Raw genomic sequence first — 19,073 nt, forward strand, 5'->3', positions numbered from 1 at the left:
GCAGGGCGCTTTAGCCATAGAGCGCGCGGAGAAGGCGACCAGAGGGCCCCCTGACGGCGCCCTTCCTAGCATGAGCCAATGGGGAAGGCGAAAAGGGGCGCGCGGGCAAAAAAGGCCCGGCGTGGCCCCGTCTCCCAAAGTTCCATGTTCCGAGCCGCAGAAGTTTCTCGGGGTCTTAAAGTGGGATTTCCCTGCCGTCTTCTCCCGTTGGTAGGTGGGTTGCGAATGCTGCTGGTGGGTGTGGCTTTTCTGCGAGGCACCACCATGCCCAACGCGGAACCGGAGCCGGGGGTCAAGCCCTTCTGTCAGTTTACCTGCGTGACCTTAAACAAAGAAATCTTCCCTTCCTCTCTAGGGCCTCACTTACCCCTCTCTGAAAAATGGGCGGTTTCTCAAACCAACACCAGAAAGGGCCAGTGTTTCTAAGTTATTAATTAAAGGTGCCCTGGATCCCCTAGCCCTGAGCTAGGCTTAGAAGTTTGTTGCACCATCTCCTTTCTCCTTCCTCACGCCCCAGTCACCAAGCCTTCCATGGCTCCTCAGTGCCCTTAGGAGAAAACCCAGACTTTTTCTGATGACCTAAGAGACCCTGAGTAGTTTAGCCTCAGGCAACATCTCCAGATGCCACTCCCAACCCCAATCTTCATTCACGGTACACCATTCCCGACTATCCTTCCTAAACCCACAGCCGCTACTCAATACCGAACTGTAGCACTAAATCCTTTAAGGCCCTGCTCTGGCTCCCCTCCTGGAGATAGCACAAGCTCTCCCACCCCCAAAACTTCTTGTCCTGGCAATCTGACCCTACCACATCTGACAATCACCCGAGAAGGTAAATACTAGTATCGTCTCCACTTTACAGATAAGGACACTGAGATTTGCAGAGGTCAACGTATTTGCCCAAGGTCATACAATAAGAAAGTGGCAGAGCCAGAACTTGAACCTGTCCCACCTAATTCCTGTGCTCTTAATTCCTACTCTACTGTTCCTGTGTGCTCCAGAGCCTACGCTGGAGGTTAGATTTTTTTTTTTTTTGGTGTGTGTGGGAAGAATGCCATAATGGATTTGAATCCTGGATTGGAGTCCAGCACAGCCCTTCCCTGCTGTGTGACCTCGGGCAAGTGATCATCCTCTTTGAACCTCAGTTTCATTCACTGCAAAATGGGGATAAGAACTGCCTATTGTATAGGATTAGAGGAGAGTTTGATAAGATCACGTAAGTAAAGTGACAGAGGGCCTGACACAGTGTAAGTACTTTTTATATCCACCCCGAAGTACTCAAAGTGGGACAGAGTACCTAGAGCTGATGGGGGGTGGGGCGGGCAGCTCTCAGGTTGTGGGAGGACCTCACCCAGCTGAGGTAGGCAGGGAAGACTTCTTGGAGGAGGGGATGTCTGAACCAAGATCTAATGTATGAGTAGGAAATAATCAGGTGAAGAGAGGGGAGAAGAGAGAATGGCATTTAAGGCAGAGGGAACAGCAAGTGCGAAGGCTTAAAAGTGGCTTTCTTTTCTTTTTTTTAATTTTTATTTATTTATTTATTTATTGCCACACCGTGTGGCTTGCGGGATCTTAGTTCACCCCAAGCAGGGATTGAACCCGGGCAATGGCAGTGAAAGTGCCAAGTCCTAATCACTGGACCACCAGGGAGTTCCTAAAAGTGGTTTTCTTCCTTTGAAAAGATTACTTTGTGGAACATAGGAGAGGGGTTATGAGGGTGACATGACAGAACAGGCACACTCGTCCACACAGGAAGCTGTAGACACAAAATCTCTCTTTGGCACGTGCGCACGCGCGCACACACACACTCAAGTACAGAGAATCATGTCACAGAGACAATACACAGAATTATACTGTCACACAGTCCCATACGTGCATCTAGAATCACACCACCACACAGACAACACACAGGTACAAAAAAAAAAAATCGCAATGCCTCCTACACTCAGGAACACAGAAATCCACGGTAATGAGAAACACACATAAGGCTGAACCATTTCACCCAGACAGTAACACATGTAGGAGGAATTACAACCCTCCCCACACACAGGTTCACAGAATTATGTCACAGTGACCCACACAGAATGAAAATATCACCAGACACACAACGTTACATAGACCTATATCACAAAGTGACATGGACACCCAGTCAGCCGGTGCACCCCCACCCCCTGAAGCGACCCCACAGATGAGTCAACACACAGAGCTCTGGTGCCTACCAAGGTGAGATCTTTATGGGGGTTTAGAGATCAGTGGGTTTCACAGCCAGCATGGCTGGTCCAGTCCCTTCCCCTCCCCCAGCCCACACAGTTCCCTCCATAGAGGGCCTAGGTCACCCGCTGAGAGAGGGAGGGGTCAGACCCTTCCCCTCATAGCACCGATCTGGACAGGCCATCCCTTGACAAAACAGTGAGAAGTGCCTTCCATAAAGGGGGTGAATTGGGTTGAGAGAGGGAGGCCTTTTCCTGTGGGAGACCGAGAATAGCACCATCGTCGAAAGAAGGTTGGGGGAAGGGGACGGGGACACATAGGTGGTGGTGGAGTACTGAGGAGTCCTGGCCTCTCTCCCCACCCCATGATATGCAGATAGGGCTGTGCGTGTGCCTGTGCGGCTGGGGAAGTCACCTGGATTGTGAGAGAGCCCCAGGTTCCCCAGATACCTGGGGTTAAGTAATAGTAAGTACATATCTGAGGGCTGAGGTGGGGAGGGAGGGGGTTCTAGGACAGAGAACTTTTAGGGATATGAGACTGAGAATGGAAAGGCTTGAGCATGAAGTCCATTAGCTCAAGGACCTGGAGGGTAGGGATCTGGAATGGGAAGACTTAAGGCAGAGAGTAGTAATTAGAGCAAGTTGAGTTGGGCGGGAAGCCCAGAATAGAGTTAGGAGGGTGGGGTCTGGAGTGAGGGAGTCAGAGGTCTTAAGATTCAGAACTAGAGGAATCTACAGGGCAAGGTCCAGATTCTAAAATCAGAAGCCTTTGGAGGCTGAGTTCTAGAGCCAAAAGAATGTGGATCTGAAATAGAGGCACTTGGACGCTGTGAGGTCTAGAACCAGAGATACAGAGTAAGGACTAGAATTTGAAAAAGTCTGAAGACCAAGTTCTAGGACCAGAGGGGTTTGGGAGTTGTAAGGTCTAGAATCAGGAATTTAAAGCTGTAAGGTCTAGAACCAGAAAAATTTATAAGGCAAGGTCTGTAATCAGAAGATGTTTGAAGGCTGAGTTCTAGATACGTGGTAGTTTGGAGTCATAAGATGTGGAATGAGGGGCAATTGGAGATTGTGAGGTCTAGAATCAAGGAAATTTATAGGACGAGGTCTGGAATCAGAAGACATTTGAAGCCCATTACTAGAACCAGAAGAAAGGGAGATCATCAGATCTGGAATCAGAGGGCCCTGGAAACTGCAAAGTGTAAAGGTTGTATAGTCCAGGACCAGTCAGTGGTAGCGATGAAGAGGTCGAGAGCAAAAGAGAACTGGAACATTGTGTCTGGTTCTGAAAGGTCCAGACACGAAACCCATAAGGTCAAGACATGAAACCCATTTTACTTCTTTTTGATGGGAGAAGCAAGTCTCGAGTGTAGAGTTGAAAAGGGATGAGCTGGGCATCATGAATCAAAATGATTGAGACATCACGAAGTCTAGATTTGGAACGAAATGCGTTACAGATCAGGAAGACTAGAACCAATTCCAAGCTTGGGGATGTGGGGTTCCAAAATCAGAAGAAATCTGGTTGTAAGAGCTGGAATCAGCAGGAGTAGGAGCATGTGCCATTGAGAAGAAGGGAGACCTGTGGGGAGAGCTCTAGAACCAGAGGAAGGCGGAGAGTGAGCTCTAGAACCAGAGGAAGGCGGAGAGTGAGCTCTAGAACCAGAGGAAGGCGGAGCGTGAGCTCTAGAACCAGAGGAAGGCGGAGAGTGAGCTCTAGAACCAGAGGAAGGCGGAGCGTGAGCTCTAGAACCAGAGGAAGGCGGAGCGTGAGCTCTAGAACCAGAGGAAGGCGGAGCGTGAGTTCTAGAACCAGAGGAAGGCGGAGAGTGAGCTCTAGAACCAGAGGGTTCTGGTGGTCCTAGGCCTGAGGGAGTTGGAGGTTGTGAGGCCTAGAACCAGACAACTTTAGAAAGCGTGAAGTAGAAAGATAGACAGAGTTGGAGATTGTGGGGTCCAGAAGGAGAAGACGGTGAGATCCGGAATCACAGCGGTTTGGAGGATGCAAGGTCTAGAACCAGAAAGGGTTGGAGGTGGTATGGTCTGGAAGCAGAGGTCGGAAGCTACACCTGGGATAGGAAGACCACCTATGGAGTCGGGGTCCAGGTCAGGCAGGAGCCAGCAGAAGTCCAGAGCGGAGGGGTGGGCAGAGCTGGGTGGCCGCTTGGGAGGCTAAGGGCTCAATCAGGAGTCGCCGGGGGTGAGGTCTGGCCCAGAGGCCTGCCGTCCCCATTGACACCTGAGTTGGTGGGAAGATCAGGGTCCCACATTCTTGTGGACCCCAGGCAGTTCGTAGCGATGAAAAACATATCATGAAAGCAACAAAAATAAAAATAAGAATGAAAGAAAGATGGATGGAAAGCAAGGTGCTTCTGGTTATCAATACTCCCCCAAGCCCAGAAACGCAGACCTGAGCCCCAAACTCCCCCACCCCTAATTACCGAAAATAAAGCCAAGAGAATTGGAGAAAAGGATGAGGTAACCGGTACTGAGAACCCCAAGGGAAGTCCTGAGAGAAGCAGGAGGGGGCCAGGGACCCCCTCCCAGAGGTCACTGAGCTGAGACCACCCCGGAGCACCCCCAGACAGTGGGGGTGGGGCAGAGGGGTGGGGACTGAGGTAGGCCTGAGGCGGGCGGGGGTCACCGAGAGGAGAGAGGGAGCCCCTCTCCCGGCACCTCCATCCTGTGCATTGGCTGCCGGCTTGGAGTATGATTGACGTCCTTTCTTGTGGGGGGAGAAGGGAGGTGGGAAGAGGACCTGGCTCAGTTGGCCTGGGCCAAGCCTGCCGCTGGCTGAAAGTGGCTCCTGGGCTGGGCGGTGTCCTCGTCCGGGTAGAGAGGGAGCAGGGAGGGGCCCAGGCCTGTGGGGGAAGATGGAAGGTAAACCAGTGGGGAGTTATCACCCCAACCCGTCTTCAGACAGTTAAGAGCATGGCTGGTGAGGCAGGCATGCCCGGATTCAAATAGGACTGAAATCTTGGGCAAGTGCTGTTCTCTGAATCTCAGGTGTCCTGATGTTAAGAAGCCTGGAGCCAGATGCCACCTGAGTTTGAATCCAGGCTCTGCTATTTACTTGCTGTATGAACTGGGACAGGTGACTTTACCTCTCTGTGCCTCAGTTACCTCATCTGTAAAATGGGCTAACAACAATACCTCCCCTGCCTCCCACAGGGCTGTCAGTGAGGAGTAAATGAGTGAATCCACGTAAAGCGCTTTGAACAGTGCCCAGTGAGCTGTGGTCATCTGGGAAACAGGGATATTTAGACCTACTTCACTCATGAGAATTCACTCATTCAAAAAATATTTGTTGAGCACCTACTGTGTGCCAGGCACTGGGGACACAGTAGTGAACAGGATAAATGAAACTTCCCGCCCTCGTGGGGCTGACATTCCAGTGAGGGACGTCAATTGGATCATGTACGTACGTAACAGACTGAGCACAAAGCTTGGCACAGAATGAGCTCTAGATAAACGTTAGCTCTTCAATTACAAATATGTACTGAGGCCTTGCTCTGTGCCCAGCCTTGCACACACGGTGAAGCACAATGACCAAGACAGGCCAGGCCCCTGCCCTGTGAGGAGCAGACAGACAGTAATCAAATAACGTTACAAATTCCTATGTGAACGTGGACTGTGATGAGTGTTTCAAACCATAGCTTGGGAAATGAGGGAAGGCTCTGTGGAAGGAGTCGTATTTGATCTGAGATCTAAACGATGTGGTAATTAGACAAAGAATGGAGGGAAAAGCATTCCAGGCAGAGGGATCAGCATATGCAAAGGCCCTGAGGCAGCCTCCTCAAGCAAGATGACTTCAGAGTCCTCACAATGCCCCACAGTGGCCCTGTGGAATCTGCTTCTCTCCTCTCTTCTCTGTGTTTTAGCCACACTGGCCTGATTTTTCCCCATAGAAGACAGATACACTCCCACCTCAGGACCTTTGCATTCGCTGTTCCCTCTGCCTGAGATGCTCTTCCCCCAGAAATTGTCACAACTCACTCCCTCACCTCCTTAAGGGCTTTGTTCAAATGGCACCTTCTCAGTGAGGCCACCCCTAATCACACTGTTTAAAATGGAAATCCCCCCACCACAGAACTCGTTTTTCCTCTGCACACATTATTTTCCCAAGTAGCACTATTTTTCATCACGTGTACTCTTTATTGCATTTGTTTCTTTGTTCTGGACTGTCTCCCTCACTAGCATGTCAGCTCTATGAGGGCAGGGGTTTCCGTGTGTTTTGTTCCCAGTTTTGTCTTCAGCTCTTAGGACAGTGCCTGGCACTTACTGTGCGTTTAGTGAATATTTGTTACACACATGAAGGAAAGAATGAATTAAAGGATAGTGACTGTGGCTGAAACGGAGGATGTGAAGCAGAGTGCAGTCTGAGACGAGGCAACAGTCAGACCCCGCAGAGACTGGAGTCCAAGGTGAGGGGCTTGATCTTTCTCTGAAGGGCGCTAGGGAGGCATAGAAGAGCTTTGAGCAGAGGAAGGCCAGGGTCAGATTCGTGCTTTGGAAAGCTCCCTCATGGCCAGTGCCTGCAGGTTTCAGGTGGAGCTATGGCTATTCATAGTTGTGCTGGAAGATGATGAGAGCAACACAGACAAAGCAGCTTGTCTCATACTCTGCAGCGTTGCGGGGGTGGGGTGGTCTGGGACCAGCATCACCTTAAGGGCGACATTTCTTGAGCATTTATTGTGAAACAGGTCTCGTGCTAAGCTCTTCCTGGGCAGCATATCCACAAGTCCTCAAAACATCTCCTTAAAGTATGAACTCTTATATTGGGTGGGCCAAAAAGTTTGTTGGGGTTTTTCCTTACGGAAAATAGGCCCCCACTGACAAGAAGGGGGAAACCGAGACTCCAGAAGCAGAAACTATCTCCCAAAGCCACACAGCTGGGAATGACCAAGGGACAATCAGACACAGGCTTCGGGAGACCTAGACTCAGGCCCGGGCTCAGCTTCCACCTCAAGGGAAAGCTTTGGCCAGCCCCTGCCTCCCTCAGGGCCTCTCTTTCCTCCCACAGTGTCCCTGAGAAGAGGGAGGGGCTGCCTGTTTCCAGTAAGGTCATGTCCAGGCACAGACAGACCCCCCCACCAGCCTCAGAATCATCCCACCCTCTCTCAGCCATCTAAGGCACCTCCCACAGGAGATGGGGACCCAGAGCCTCTCTGTCTACCCAGGTTGCTACTCACCCAGGGGCTCATTCAGTTCTAGGAGGTGGGTGCTGGGATCCTGCTGGCTCCCTGGGGCTGGTCCTCCTGTCAGAAGGAAACTCTAGGGGACACAGACAAAGCCACCATCATCATCGCCATCATCATCACCATCATCATCATCATCATCATATCCAAGGAGGCAGGATGGGGCAGTGGTTACGGGCACTGTGGTGTTCAGTGGCTGCTTATTGGCTGTGTGAATTAGGGTGAGTCACTGTCCCAGATGTCCTCTGTGGGTCCCTCCAGAGCCTTGTTCTCCCCTTCAGTGCCCCAGCAGGCTGACCTGTGCGTGTGGACTCCACCAATGTGCAACCTTGCTCTGTGTGTTCCTTTGAGGTTCACATGATGGGAGATACCAGCAGGTGGGAGGAGGAAGACAAGGGGTATTTGATCTTCTAGCTGCTTCCCTGCTGGGTCATCTTGGGTTGGCTGTGTCCCTCCATGGAAGGTTTCAGCTCTTGCGAGGCGGACCCTACTCTCTCCAGGATCCAGTGGCCACCCCTCTGCCCTGTGCCTTCAGGCTAGGGATGGTGTTGCTAGCCCCAGGGTGATGCCTACACCTTTGCCGACAGTCCTGTTACTAAATTCTCCTCAACACCCCATTTGAACACGTTCTCTGTTTCCTGTCCAGTCTCTGACTGATACAGTTGCTTAACCTCTTGTGTGTAAATGTGAATAATAATAGTATTTCAAGAGTGGCTGTAGGGACTGAATAATCATGCAAGGCACTTGGTGCAGTCAGCGTCTGGCACATGGTAGGCACTCAATAAATCAGAGCTGTTGATATTATCAACCACACTCTCATGTTCCAACAGCGCTGTTCAGGGCTTCCCTGGTGGCGCAGTGGTTGAGAGTCCGCCTGCCGATGCAGGGGACGCAGGTTCGTGCCCCGGTCCGGGAAGATCCCACATGCCGCGGAGCGGCTGGGCCCGTGAGCCGTGGCCGCTGAGCCTGCGCGTCCGCTCCGCAACGGGAGAGGCCGCATCAGTGAGAGGCCCGCGTACCGCAAAAACAAAACAAACAAACGAAAACCCAGCCCTGTTCAGAGTGAGGAGCCCGAGGTGCTGCTCTTGTTCGGTTGGTGTTTATACGCCCACTTATCAATAGCCCACTAAGAGCAGCTAAGGGCCGTCTCATGCCAGTCCTGTGAAATTTAACTATCTGCTACTTCCCAGATGAGACTGAGGCTGAGAGGTGACGTCACCCACCCAGGGTCTCACAGTTACTGAGTGACGGACCTGGGACTCGAGCCCAAGTCAGTCTGACTCTAGTGTCTGTACTCTTAAAGCTACACTAATAATCAAAGGCCAAGACCTGTGCTAGGTTTGGGAGGGAGTGTTCCGTGGGAGCAGAGAAGATTCCTAGAGATATTCACCCTTGTCATTTCTCCCCTTACCCTGCTTATTTTTTCTTCTTAGCACCTACCACCAACTTACGTCTATTTGCAAAGCCCTTCCATACCTGTTGCCTGAACCAGCAGATCAAGGTCCTAGCCCTAGCTGGATGGCTGACCGTCCATTTGACCTTCAGCCAGGCCCTCCCTGCCTCTCTTGTTTTTCCATCTATAAAAACTAGGTTTAAGCCTGCTGGGTTCTGAGGGCCAGAGAATCCCACGAATCCCCACACATACCAGGCTGAGGGGAGGCAGCAGGAAGTTTTCGGGTTCTGGGCTGGGGGACTGTTTGGGGGGTCTCACTCCCAGCAGCTCCACCCCCTCTGCCTCGTCCTCTGCGCTCTGGGCCAGGGCCCTGGAGGAAGACAGGCAAGAATCTCAGAACCCAGCAAACCTGGGCAGGTGTGGGCACCAGTGTGAGCAGGTGATGAGCGTTCATTCACTCCCCCAAGCACCTATTTATTCCTTTACTCATACACCCACCAATCCATCCATTCATCCATCTGCCAGTCCATCTTCCCATTCATCTACCCAGTGATCCGTCACCCACCCACCCACCCACCTGTACAACTACCATCCGTCTATCCTTCCATCCGTCCGCCTATCTGTCCATCCACTCAGCCATCCAGCCAGCCAGCCATCCAACTACTAGATTCACTAATTTCCTCCCTCTCTCACTTCACAACTCTTTATTAGGCACCCACTGTATATCCAGCTCCAAACTGAAAGCCTTGGAAAATAATGAGATGTATCCATGAAAGCCTTATAAGGATAGTAACGAGACCACCCTGGAGACTAAATGGGCACACGCCTACAATCTGGAGAGCAAAAACTTGAGTATTCGTAGTGTAACATCTTTGGAAGGGGGACATGGATCCTCTGAAATTATACGCGAGACCATGTGTCTATATGTGCATGTGAATCTTCTTGGGAAGGGTCCATGGCTTTCAACAGATATTCAAAGGTGTTAGGGAACTTAGTTCTAGACAGTTTCTCTGACACTGTGGCAATGTCCTCTGAACTATGACAAAAATTGTTACTAAGCCAGATAGAAACAAATTCCAAAGGAGAGGGCCGTGGTTGACTGGTGGGATTTGAATAAACAATGAGAACGGTGGAGGGCACTCCAGAAGGAAGGCACAGCCTAGGCAAAGATATAAAGTTTGAAACAAACATGACATGTGCTGGGGACACTGCGGGCCTGGCTGGAGCAGAGGTCAGGGTAGGAGGAATAATGAGGGATGAGGCTGAAGTAGGAGGCAGGAGAAAGATGGGGTCAGGGACCTTCTCTACACTTCTTTTTTTTTTTTTTTGCCACGCCACTGCTTACAGGATCTTAGTTCCCCGACCAGGGATTGAACCCACACCCTCAGCAGTCAAAGCGTGGAGTCCTAACCACTGGACCGCCAGGGAGTTCCCTCTACACTTCTTTATATCCCACCTGTACTGTGGCTCACCTCTTCCGAGCCCCAGCCATGGGGGAGGATGCTGAGGGGTCCCCTCTGGAGGGGCTGGAACAGCTCAGCCGGGGGTCACTCCCCCAGCGGGGCAGCAGGGAGGGCTCAGGGGTTGGGGGCGACATGCCGTGGAAGCTCCGTGCACGGGGCCGGGGGACAGCCCCTGGAGGTCTGTGGTAGGCCCTGGGTAGCTGCTCACTGGAGTTGAGCTGGAAGTCATCATCCATGGAGATGTAGGGGGCCAGCATCTCCAAGTCCAGAGCATCGACGTCCTGCGGAGGGCAGGAGGGAGTTAAGAGCATGAGCCTTGGCCTTGGGTGGACCCGGGCTAGAGTCCCAGCTCCACCACTTCTGAGTTGTGTGCCTGAGGTCAAGGGTCTGAGCCTCAGTTTCCTCATCTGTAAAATGGGTAGAAGGACTCTGTGGTAGCCAGTTGCCAAGATGGCCCCCAAGGATCCTCACCTCTTGGTATTCACACCCTAGGTTATTCCCCTACTGTGGTGACTAGGGCTGACCTGGTAACAATAGGATATTGAGGAGATGATGGTGTGTGACTTCCAACATTAGGTTGTAACGATACTGTGGCTTCCGTTGTTGCTGTGCTCTCTCTCTCTCAGGTCACTGGCTCTTGAGGGGAGCCCTCTGGAGAGGCCTACGTGGCAAGAAACAGACCTCTTGCCAACAGCCAAGGGAGGGATCTCGGAAGTGGATATTCTAGTCCCAGTCAAGCCTTCAGATGACTGCAACCCAGCGTGACATCTTGACTGCAACGTCATGAGAGACGCTGAGCAAAAGCCACCCAGCTAAGTGATTCCCAAACCCCTGGCCCTCGGAAAGTATGTGAAGTAATACATGCTTGTATTAACCTTCGAAGTTTTACAGTAATTTGTTATCCAGAAATAGATAGCAAATAAGATTTTGATAAGGAGTGTGGGGTGTGGCTGTAACAAAAACCTAAAATGGGAGAGGGGCTTTTGCACTGGGCAGTGAGCAAGGGCTCAAGGACTTTGGAGGGCCCGTTAGAGGAGGCCTAGATTGCCTTGAACAAGGCGTTAGTCAAAATTTGAACCACGAGGAGCCTGCCACTGAGGGCTTGAAGGCAAGCGAGGAACACGTTATCCGAAGCTGGAGGAAAGATTTTTGCTGGGAAGTGGCTGAAAGTTTAGCAACACTGTCACCTGCAGTTTTGTTGAAAGTAGAAAATGTAACTAGTAAGCTGGGTGATCCAGCTAAGGAGATTTCCAGCCAAAGTGTTGAAGGGGCTGCCTGATTTCTTCTTGCTTACTTGGAGTAAAAGGCAAAGGGAGAGAAAAGATAAAGGAAGAAATGTTAAACACGAAGGAGCTGGGGCTTGAAGGGCTTGAAAATTCTCAACCTCCCTGTGCAGTGAAGAATTTTACCCAAGAAGAGGTTCGGCCTTTGTCCTGGCTCCTGGGAGGTGACATCTAAACCCTTGGAATTTCCCAAGTGATAGGTGTGTCTTGGCTACTCGTGATGGACCCCTTGGACCACACCTGATAGTTTATTCTGACAAGACAACTGAGGATGGGGACTCTCCATGCCAGAAAAGCCAACCATGGGATTTGAGGGCTGGGGCTTTGGGCCCCATGAAATCAGCCTGACCTCCAAGGAAAATGTGTGTGTGTGCTGGGGAAGGTGGAGATGCAGATGGAACTCAACTACATTGGCAATAACTCAATTGATCATGCCTACACAACGAAACCTCAATAAAAACTCTGGAGACCAAAGCTGGGGTGAGCTTCCGGGACTGGCAGTATTCCATATGCATGTTTCCACACATCAATGACAGGAGGGTAATACCATCCCTGGGGACCTGAGAGCTTTGAACTTGGGACTTTCCCAGTCCCAGATTCTACCCTATGAATTTCTTCCTTTGGCTATAATATTCTTTTGCTATAATAAGACTGTAATCATAAATACAGTGCTTTCCTTAGTTTTATGACTAGTTCTAGTAAATTATAAAACCTGAGGGAGCCCATGAGAGTCTCCGAATTTGCAGGCAGCTGCTCTGAAATGAGGGTAGCCCTGGGGACCCCCAAACTTGTGGCTGATGTCAGAAGTCTTGGGCAGACTTGAGAGTCTGGAGGATTGTGCCCCTCACCTTGGGTTTGGCTGACTCTGGGAACCAGATAGCAAGTGATGCTAAAATTAAGAAATGGTTTCTGAGCAAAGAAGGGCACTCTCAGGAAAGCATGGTCTAAAGCTTAAGCCCAGGGTGTGTTTATAAAATTCCTTGTTAAGACCCCAGAAAGACAAAAGGTGGTGCCTAGAATATCCTCAGTCAGACAAAAGGTACTCTAGGGTTTAAGGATGTGCCTCATAGCTCTTCTCAATCAAACAATAGGGCTTCTATTAAACCTCGGGGCACTGTCACTCTGCCATCTCAACAGAAGCCCAAGGTAGAGAAGGGTTTCTCTCAGAGATGTGTGGGTATGGCTTTTGTCTAATGGAGTGAACTCCAAAGAGATTCATTTAAGACATACAATGTTTTTTGTTGTTTGTTTTTTTTTTTTAAAGAGAATTATATGAACAGAAGCATTGCCAGCTTGGCCTGAAAGGGACAGAGATGGTACAAAATGAAAAGAGACCTTCGGGCCATCAAAGTTCTAAAAGCAGGAAGCAGGTTACAAAAACCACTCAGTTGCAAATACACGTTACCTTTTTATGAAAAAGGAAGGATGACTCAGAGTGAATTGCCAAGAGCCCAGAGGGTGGAGCCAAGAACCACGGAGAAAAACTCCTGGGATGTTTTTGAGTCAGAATGGGTTCTGACCAAGGAACTTTTGACATTTGCCCAACTGGATTTCAAAACTGCTGTGGACCAGTGATACCTGTGTGCTCTCCTTTCCCCTATTTTTTGAATAGGAGTATTTTTGGCAGTTATTCTATGCCTGTCCCATCACTGGATGTTGGGTACGTGGGTGGCAGACAACTTGTCTCTTTAGTTCACAGACCAACAGATTGAGAGGAACTGTATTTGAGGTGCTTTGCCACACCCAGACCTGACTGAGGTGACGAGATTCTGGACTTAAAGTTGATGCTGTAGTGGGAAGAGACTTTGGGGGACTTGGGAGCGGGTGAGTGAGTTTTGTGTGAAGGAGAGACATAAATCCCAACGACCCTGGCCTTTTGGTGTTCCCACTTGTTTGTGGCTGCCTTCCACATTGTACCAGGGTTGGTCTGTATGACCAATACAATACAGCAGAAGTGATGGTATGTCACTTCTGAGATTAGCTTATAAAAGACTGCATCTTCTGTCTTAGGTTCACTCTCTGTCTCTTGGATTACTTGCCTTGGGGGAAGCCAGCTGCCATGCTGTGAGGTTGCTTAGGCAGCCTCTATGCAGGCCCACATGGTGAGGAACTGAGGCCTCCAGCCAAAGCCAGTGAGGGACCGAGGCCTGCCAACAACCATGTGTGCGAGTTTGGAATTGAATCCTCTAGCCCCAGATGACTATGGCCCTGACTGAGAGCTTGACTTCAACCTCATGACAGACTCAGAATAAACCACCCAGCTAAGCTGCTCCCAGATTCCTGATTCTCAGAAACTGTGTGACCTAATAAATGTTTGGGGTTTTTTTTTAAGTTTTTTTTCTTTTTGATGTGGACCATTTTTAAAGTCTTTATTGAATATGTAGCAATATTGCATCTGTTTTCTGTTTTGGTTTTTTGGCCCCGAGGCATGTGGGATCTTAGCTCCCCGACCAGGGATTGAACCTGCACCCCCTGCATTGGAAGGCGAAGTCTCAACCACTGGACTGCCAGGGAAGTCCCATAAATGTTTGTTTGAAGGTACTGAGTTTTGGGGTAATTTGTTACACAGTGATATATAGCTAATACATCCATGCCACTGTCATTTATCTCTCCAGACCATCAATCATCCAAACATTATCCATCTATCATCCATCCAACGGTCTATCTATCCAGCTACCCATCCAAACATACATCATCCATCCATCCGTCCAAATACCTAAGCATTACCCATCCATCTCTCTACCATCATCCACCTAGTGAATTCAATGACCCATCTATCCATCCATCCACTCATCCCCTTAACCATTCCACCGTCCTTCTCTAAAACTTAGATATGTCACCCAGAACCCAGAGGTAAAGACCGTTCCTTCCATGCCAGCCCTTACCTGAGCTATATCTAGATCTGTCTCCACTGCCTCAAGGTCTTTCCCAGAGGCGAAGAGTTTGTGTGCATTCTCCACATCCACAAGTAGTTCATCTGGGAGATCAGCCTGTGGGGAGAGAGAATAAGAGACTTAAGGAAATCTTGAGCCTGGGAGATGTTAGGCAGTAAGGCAGTCTAAACATTTGACCTCAGGGGTAGAAGTGAGGGTCAAATGTCAGTCAGCTGGGACACCAAAGGGGTCAAATAGCAAATGTGAGTTTCTGCACCTGGGTGTTCAAAAGTCTGAGTGCCTGGGTGTAAATTTTTTTTATATATAAATTTATTTAATTTTATTTATTTTTGGCTATGTTGGGTCTTCGTTGCTGCATGCAGGCTTTCTCTAGTTGCGGCGAGCGGGCTTCTCATTGTGGTGGCTTCTCTTGTTGTGGAGCACGGGCTCTAGGCGTGCGGGCTTCAGTAGTTGCGGCACACGGGCTCAGTAGTTGTGGTGCATGGGCTCTAGAGCACAGGCTCAGTAGTTGTGGCGCACAAACTTAGCTACTCTGTGGCATGTGGGATCTTCCCGGACCAGGGCTCGAACCAGTGTCCCCTGCATTGGCAGGTGGATTCTTAACCACTGCACCACCAGGGAAGTCCCTCGGGGTGTAGATTGACAGAGCAAACATCAAAGGTTCAAAAGACCAAAGCCTGAGGCCAAGATATTCTGCCCCTCTGGGGTTAAATGTCTTGGAGTCTGGAGGAAAACAATGCCCGGTCCAGCTTCCCAAGGGTAAAGAGTGAGGTCAAAGGTCACAGTCTATTTCTCCAGTGGAGAGAAGATATTTGGGGGGGGGGGGGTCACAAAGGTGGGAATAAGGAAACTCAAGACCAGATAATATGGACCCGAGTGAAAGGTCAAACTATCTGGACTCTTAAGTGAAAACAGTAACCGTTATGGTCTCTTGAAGCCTTTCTGAGTGCTTCTCATGAATGATTTTGCTGAACCCTCACAATAACCAATGAGGTGGCAACTTGCTATTATCTGAATTTTACAGGTGAAGAAGCCGAGGCCCCACTTGTCCAGGGTAACACAGCCATAAATGGCAGAGTCAGGATTTGAATCCAGGTTTGTGCAGTTTAAGACATTAGACATTCTGGACTCTGAATTCAAACCTCAGAAAACCTGGATGCTTGGTCACAAGCAATGAGGGGGTCGCCCACGCCAGTCCCAAACATCCTAGGTTTTGGTCCAGATAACAGTTGAAGAATCTGGAATCTAGGTCTTGAAGGAACCCCCGACTCCATCTCATCCCAGCCTTTCCACTACACAGATGGAGAAACTGAGGCCCAGAGAATAGCAAGGTTCAAGCCAAAGGCCAAAACAGCCTAGATCCTGAGGGCTGAAGTGGAGGGGATTGCTTACCGGAAGAGGACTTCGGGGGCGTCGTGGGGCTGGGGGTGCACTGGGGGTAGCGGCTACTGAAGTCCCATCCAGGATCGGTGCCAGGAGGCGACGGAGGTCAGGGCTACAGAAACGACGGGGGTCAGCGGCCAGGGCGGCCTCACTCAGGGCAGGGGGGTGCAGGAAGGCTAGGATCCGGGGACCAGAGGTGTCTGCAGGACACATCAAGATGGGGAGGACACAGGAGGGTCACCCAGGGCTGAGGGGCAGAGCCCTCTGCCAACCCCCGGGAGCATAGCTGACTAGGTAATCAGCATAGACCCCGTTCACAGTGCTGCCGAGTCCTGGAGAACTTCTGTCCCTTCAGTTGCCCTGGAGGGGCTAACGTGAGTGAGGGCACACAGTAGGCTGGGGACTGTAGCAATTGCCCAATGGTGGGGAAATGTTTTAATATTTAAAATTGACATGGCTGGACCATGGCACGTGACTGACCCGGTTCCCTGGTGGCACAGAATAACATTCAGCCTGGGGGGCTGTCATGTTAGGAGAAAAGACTGGCCCGTGATCCTCAAGGAGATTCTAAGGTCCCTGGAGGTCAAGATGTGGCCCTGAGCCAGTTCTAAGCCAGAAAAGGAAAGGAGATGGGGGACCTCATTACCACACCCAGGAGCATGGGTTGCCAGCAACAGTTTGGAGACGGTGAGGCCCTGAAGAACAAACAGGGAGGGAAGCTCATCCGTCCAGGATTGGAGGGGGTGGGGTGTTAAGCAGAGGAGAAGGAAGAGGTAGAAAGGAGCCAGACGTGGAAGGGTCAAGATTACCGGAAGCCAAAGAACAGTGAAGTGGGAGCACGGAACAAATGGAAAGTGGGGGCGATTGGAAGCCACAGCAGGATTCAGAGCAGAGAGCAACAAGACTGAAGCAATCATCCTGGGGACAGAGAAGAGGGAGGAGGGAAGAGAGAAGGGCATTCTGGGCGAAGGAAACTACATGTGCAAAGGCCCTGAGGCATGAAAGAGTTTGGTTTGTTCCCAGAGCACTAAGGAGGCTGGTGTGGCTCAGAGAGTAAGAAGGGGAGGGAAGCAGGTCACACAGGGCCAAGCGAGTGGCATTAAGGCACTTGGGCTTTCTTCCGAGCATCCTGGGGACACAACCCCTCCCAGCCCCAGCCCTGCCCCATACCAAGACTGTCACCAGGATTAGGGGCATCCTTCTGAGAGGGGGTGCCCCGCTGAACGTGTCTGCGAGAGTGTCGCTCCGTTTGCTCCAGGGACAGCACCACTTCGGTCTCTTCCACCCGGCTGGGGTACAGGGCAGAAAGGGGAGTGGGAGTCAGGGAGGGTGCCTGGCAGCCTCCACATATGATGTCCTGTTAGAGGACGGCAGTCTCATCCGGGGGCTGGTGGGCATTGTGCAGAAAATAATTTGCCACATTGACTTGTTTTAAAGATTTAAATTTTGTTGAATGCTTTTTAATTATAATAGCATTGACAAGAAAGTGAAGTGTGTCTTCCCAAGCTCCCTCTGTGGAAGGAAAGGCAGAAAAAAAGAGTTGGCATTTAGCATAGGCTGGGGAGAGAGAGAGAGAGGAGAGACTGAGGGGCCATGAGGGGCAGAGAGCAGGGAGAGTGAAAGGCATGAGAACTAAATATTCTCTTTATAGATATTTCCTTATAAATACATTCTTATAAATGTATTGATGAGGATTATGCACTTACTATATTCTTATGTTGCCAAATAGGAAGAATTTATGGGGATATATTTTTATGAATAAGAGATTTTATTTATGAAGCTTCTATTCATAGGCATTTGTCACATTCAAGGGAACGAATTTATAAATACATCCTTACGTCCCTCGTGCCTTCCTGCCGCCCCCTCCCTCCCCAGTCTGTAGCTGCAGAAGCCACTCAAATGTTCTCTCTGCAAATTGGCTTCTGGAGAATGGGTCTGGGATGGAGGACCAGACCTTCATTTGCATCTCATTTGCAGAACACTATCCAGGTCAGAATGTGGGTGGTCCTTCTGCCAGCTCTTTGAGAAGCTGTGATCCTTCCCCATCCTCACCCACCCCTTCTGAGCTGGAAACATCCCAATTTAGGCTGGATCCAAAGCCACCCCACCCCTCTAGAAAAACATAAGGTCGCACAGTCACACGTGTATGCACCCTCGGCACAGGCACAAACAGGAACTCCCATATACACCCAAGTGTATACATCAGATATGCACACATGTTCTATACACTTGGGCTCGCACATATGCATACATGCCACATGAAATGCACGCGTTCATTCATTCCACAGACATTTCCTACACAACCAGTAATACTTAGTGGTTAAGAGCAGGGGCTCTGCAGCCAGCAGCCTGGGTTCAAATTCCAGCTCTGCCACTTATGAGCTGTGTGACCTTGAGCATATGGCTGACCTCTCTGGGCCTCATTTTCCTCTTCTGTAAAGAGGGAGTAATAATAGTACCTCCTCCCCAGGTTGTCGTGAGGCCTAAATGAGTTAGTGTATGTCAAATGCATAGAACCGTGCCTGGCGCGGGGTGAGCTCTATGTAAGTATTTGCCATCATTGTTTATTGAGCAACTACTGTGTGCCAGACACTGTTCTAGGCGCTGGAGATTCAGCAGCGCACAAGACAGACAAAACTCCCTGCTCTCATGGGGCTTAAATGCTAGGGGGAAAAGACAGACCTTCAATAAAAGATATTATTTGTTGGTAAATGTATCTATCTAGTTACAAAATATATATTTCCACTAACGAAGCACTTGAAACATGGCTGGTTGGAATTGAGGTGTACTGTCAGTATAAAATACACCCCAGATTGAAAAAATTGAGTATGAAAAAGAATCTAAAATATCTCATTAATAATTTTTAATATTGATTACATGTTGAAATGACATTTTTGGATGTATTAGAATACACACATATACCTATATTACAATGTATAATACACTTAATAGTGTATTATTAATTACATTAATTAATAATGTATTACTGATTTAACAATATTATTGATGTGATATATTATTGTATTTAATAAAGTATTATTGAAACTAATTTCACCTGTTTCTTTTTACTTTTTTTGGGGGGGCGGGTATAGTTGTTTTACAATGTTGTGTTAGTTTCTACTGCACAGCGAAGTGACGTAGAGTTCCCTGCGCTATACAGCAGGTTCTTATTAGTTATCTATTTTATACATATTAGTGTATAGATGTCAATCCCAATCTCCCAATTCATCCCACCCCCCCACTTTCCGCCTC

The 19,073-nt window shown here is 49.7% G+C and overlaps 1 protein-coding gene and 1 long non-coding RNA gene across 7 annotated transcripts in view; one reads left to right on the forward strand and one right to left on the reverse strand.

Annotated features, from left to right (window-relative positions):
* The first annotated feature begins 54 nt into the window (after window positions 1–54).
* LOC115862267 (uncharacterized) lies at window positions 55–15,249 on the forward strand. The gene is made up of 3 exons (XR_004043047.2): window positions 55–210; window positions 10,888–12,024; window positions 12,809–15,249. It is a non-coding gene; the product is annotated as an uncharacterized lncRNA (long non-coding RNA).
* The window catches only part of HIF3A (hypoxia inducible factor 3 subunit alpha), a 59,514-nt gene continuing 41,699 nt past the window's right edge, over window positions 1,259–19,073 (reverse strand). For 3 of the 6 annotated variants that reach the window (XM_060289546.2, XM_060289542.2, XM_060289543.2), the window contains 7 exons: window positions 16,992–17,110; window positions 15,831–16,021; window positions 14,430–14,534; window positions 10,271–10,542; window positions 9,051–9,168; window positions 7,400–7,481; window positions 1,261–5,068 (listed from right to left, as the gene is read on the reverse strand). In XM_060289546.2, the coding sequence (XP_060145529.1) occupies window positions 4,971–5,068; window positions 7,400–7,481; window positions 9,051–9,168; window positions 10,271–10,542; window positions 14,430–14,534; window positions 15,831–16,021; window positions 16,992–17,110 (985 nt within the window). In that variant the 3' untranslated portion in view covers window positions 1,261–4,970. Of the gene's footprint in view, window positions 5,069–7,399; window positions 7,482–9,050; window positions 9,169–10,270; window positions 10,543–14,429; window positions 14,535–15,830; window positions 16,022–16,991; window positions 17,111–19,073 lie in introns of all 6 variants that reach the window. The other 3 variants (XM_030873839.3, XM_060289544.2, XM_060289545.2) reach the window with 3 other exon arrangements.

This window comes from Globicephala melas, chromosome 19 (assembly GCF_963455315.2).
Source record: "Globicephala melas chromosome 19, mGloMel1.2, whole genome shotgun sequence".
Taxonomy (NCBI): Eukaryota; Metazoa; Chordata; class Mammalia; order Artiodactyla; family Delphinidae; genus Globicephala; species Globicephala melas.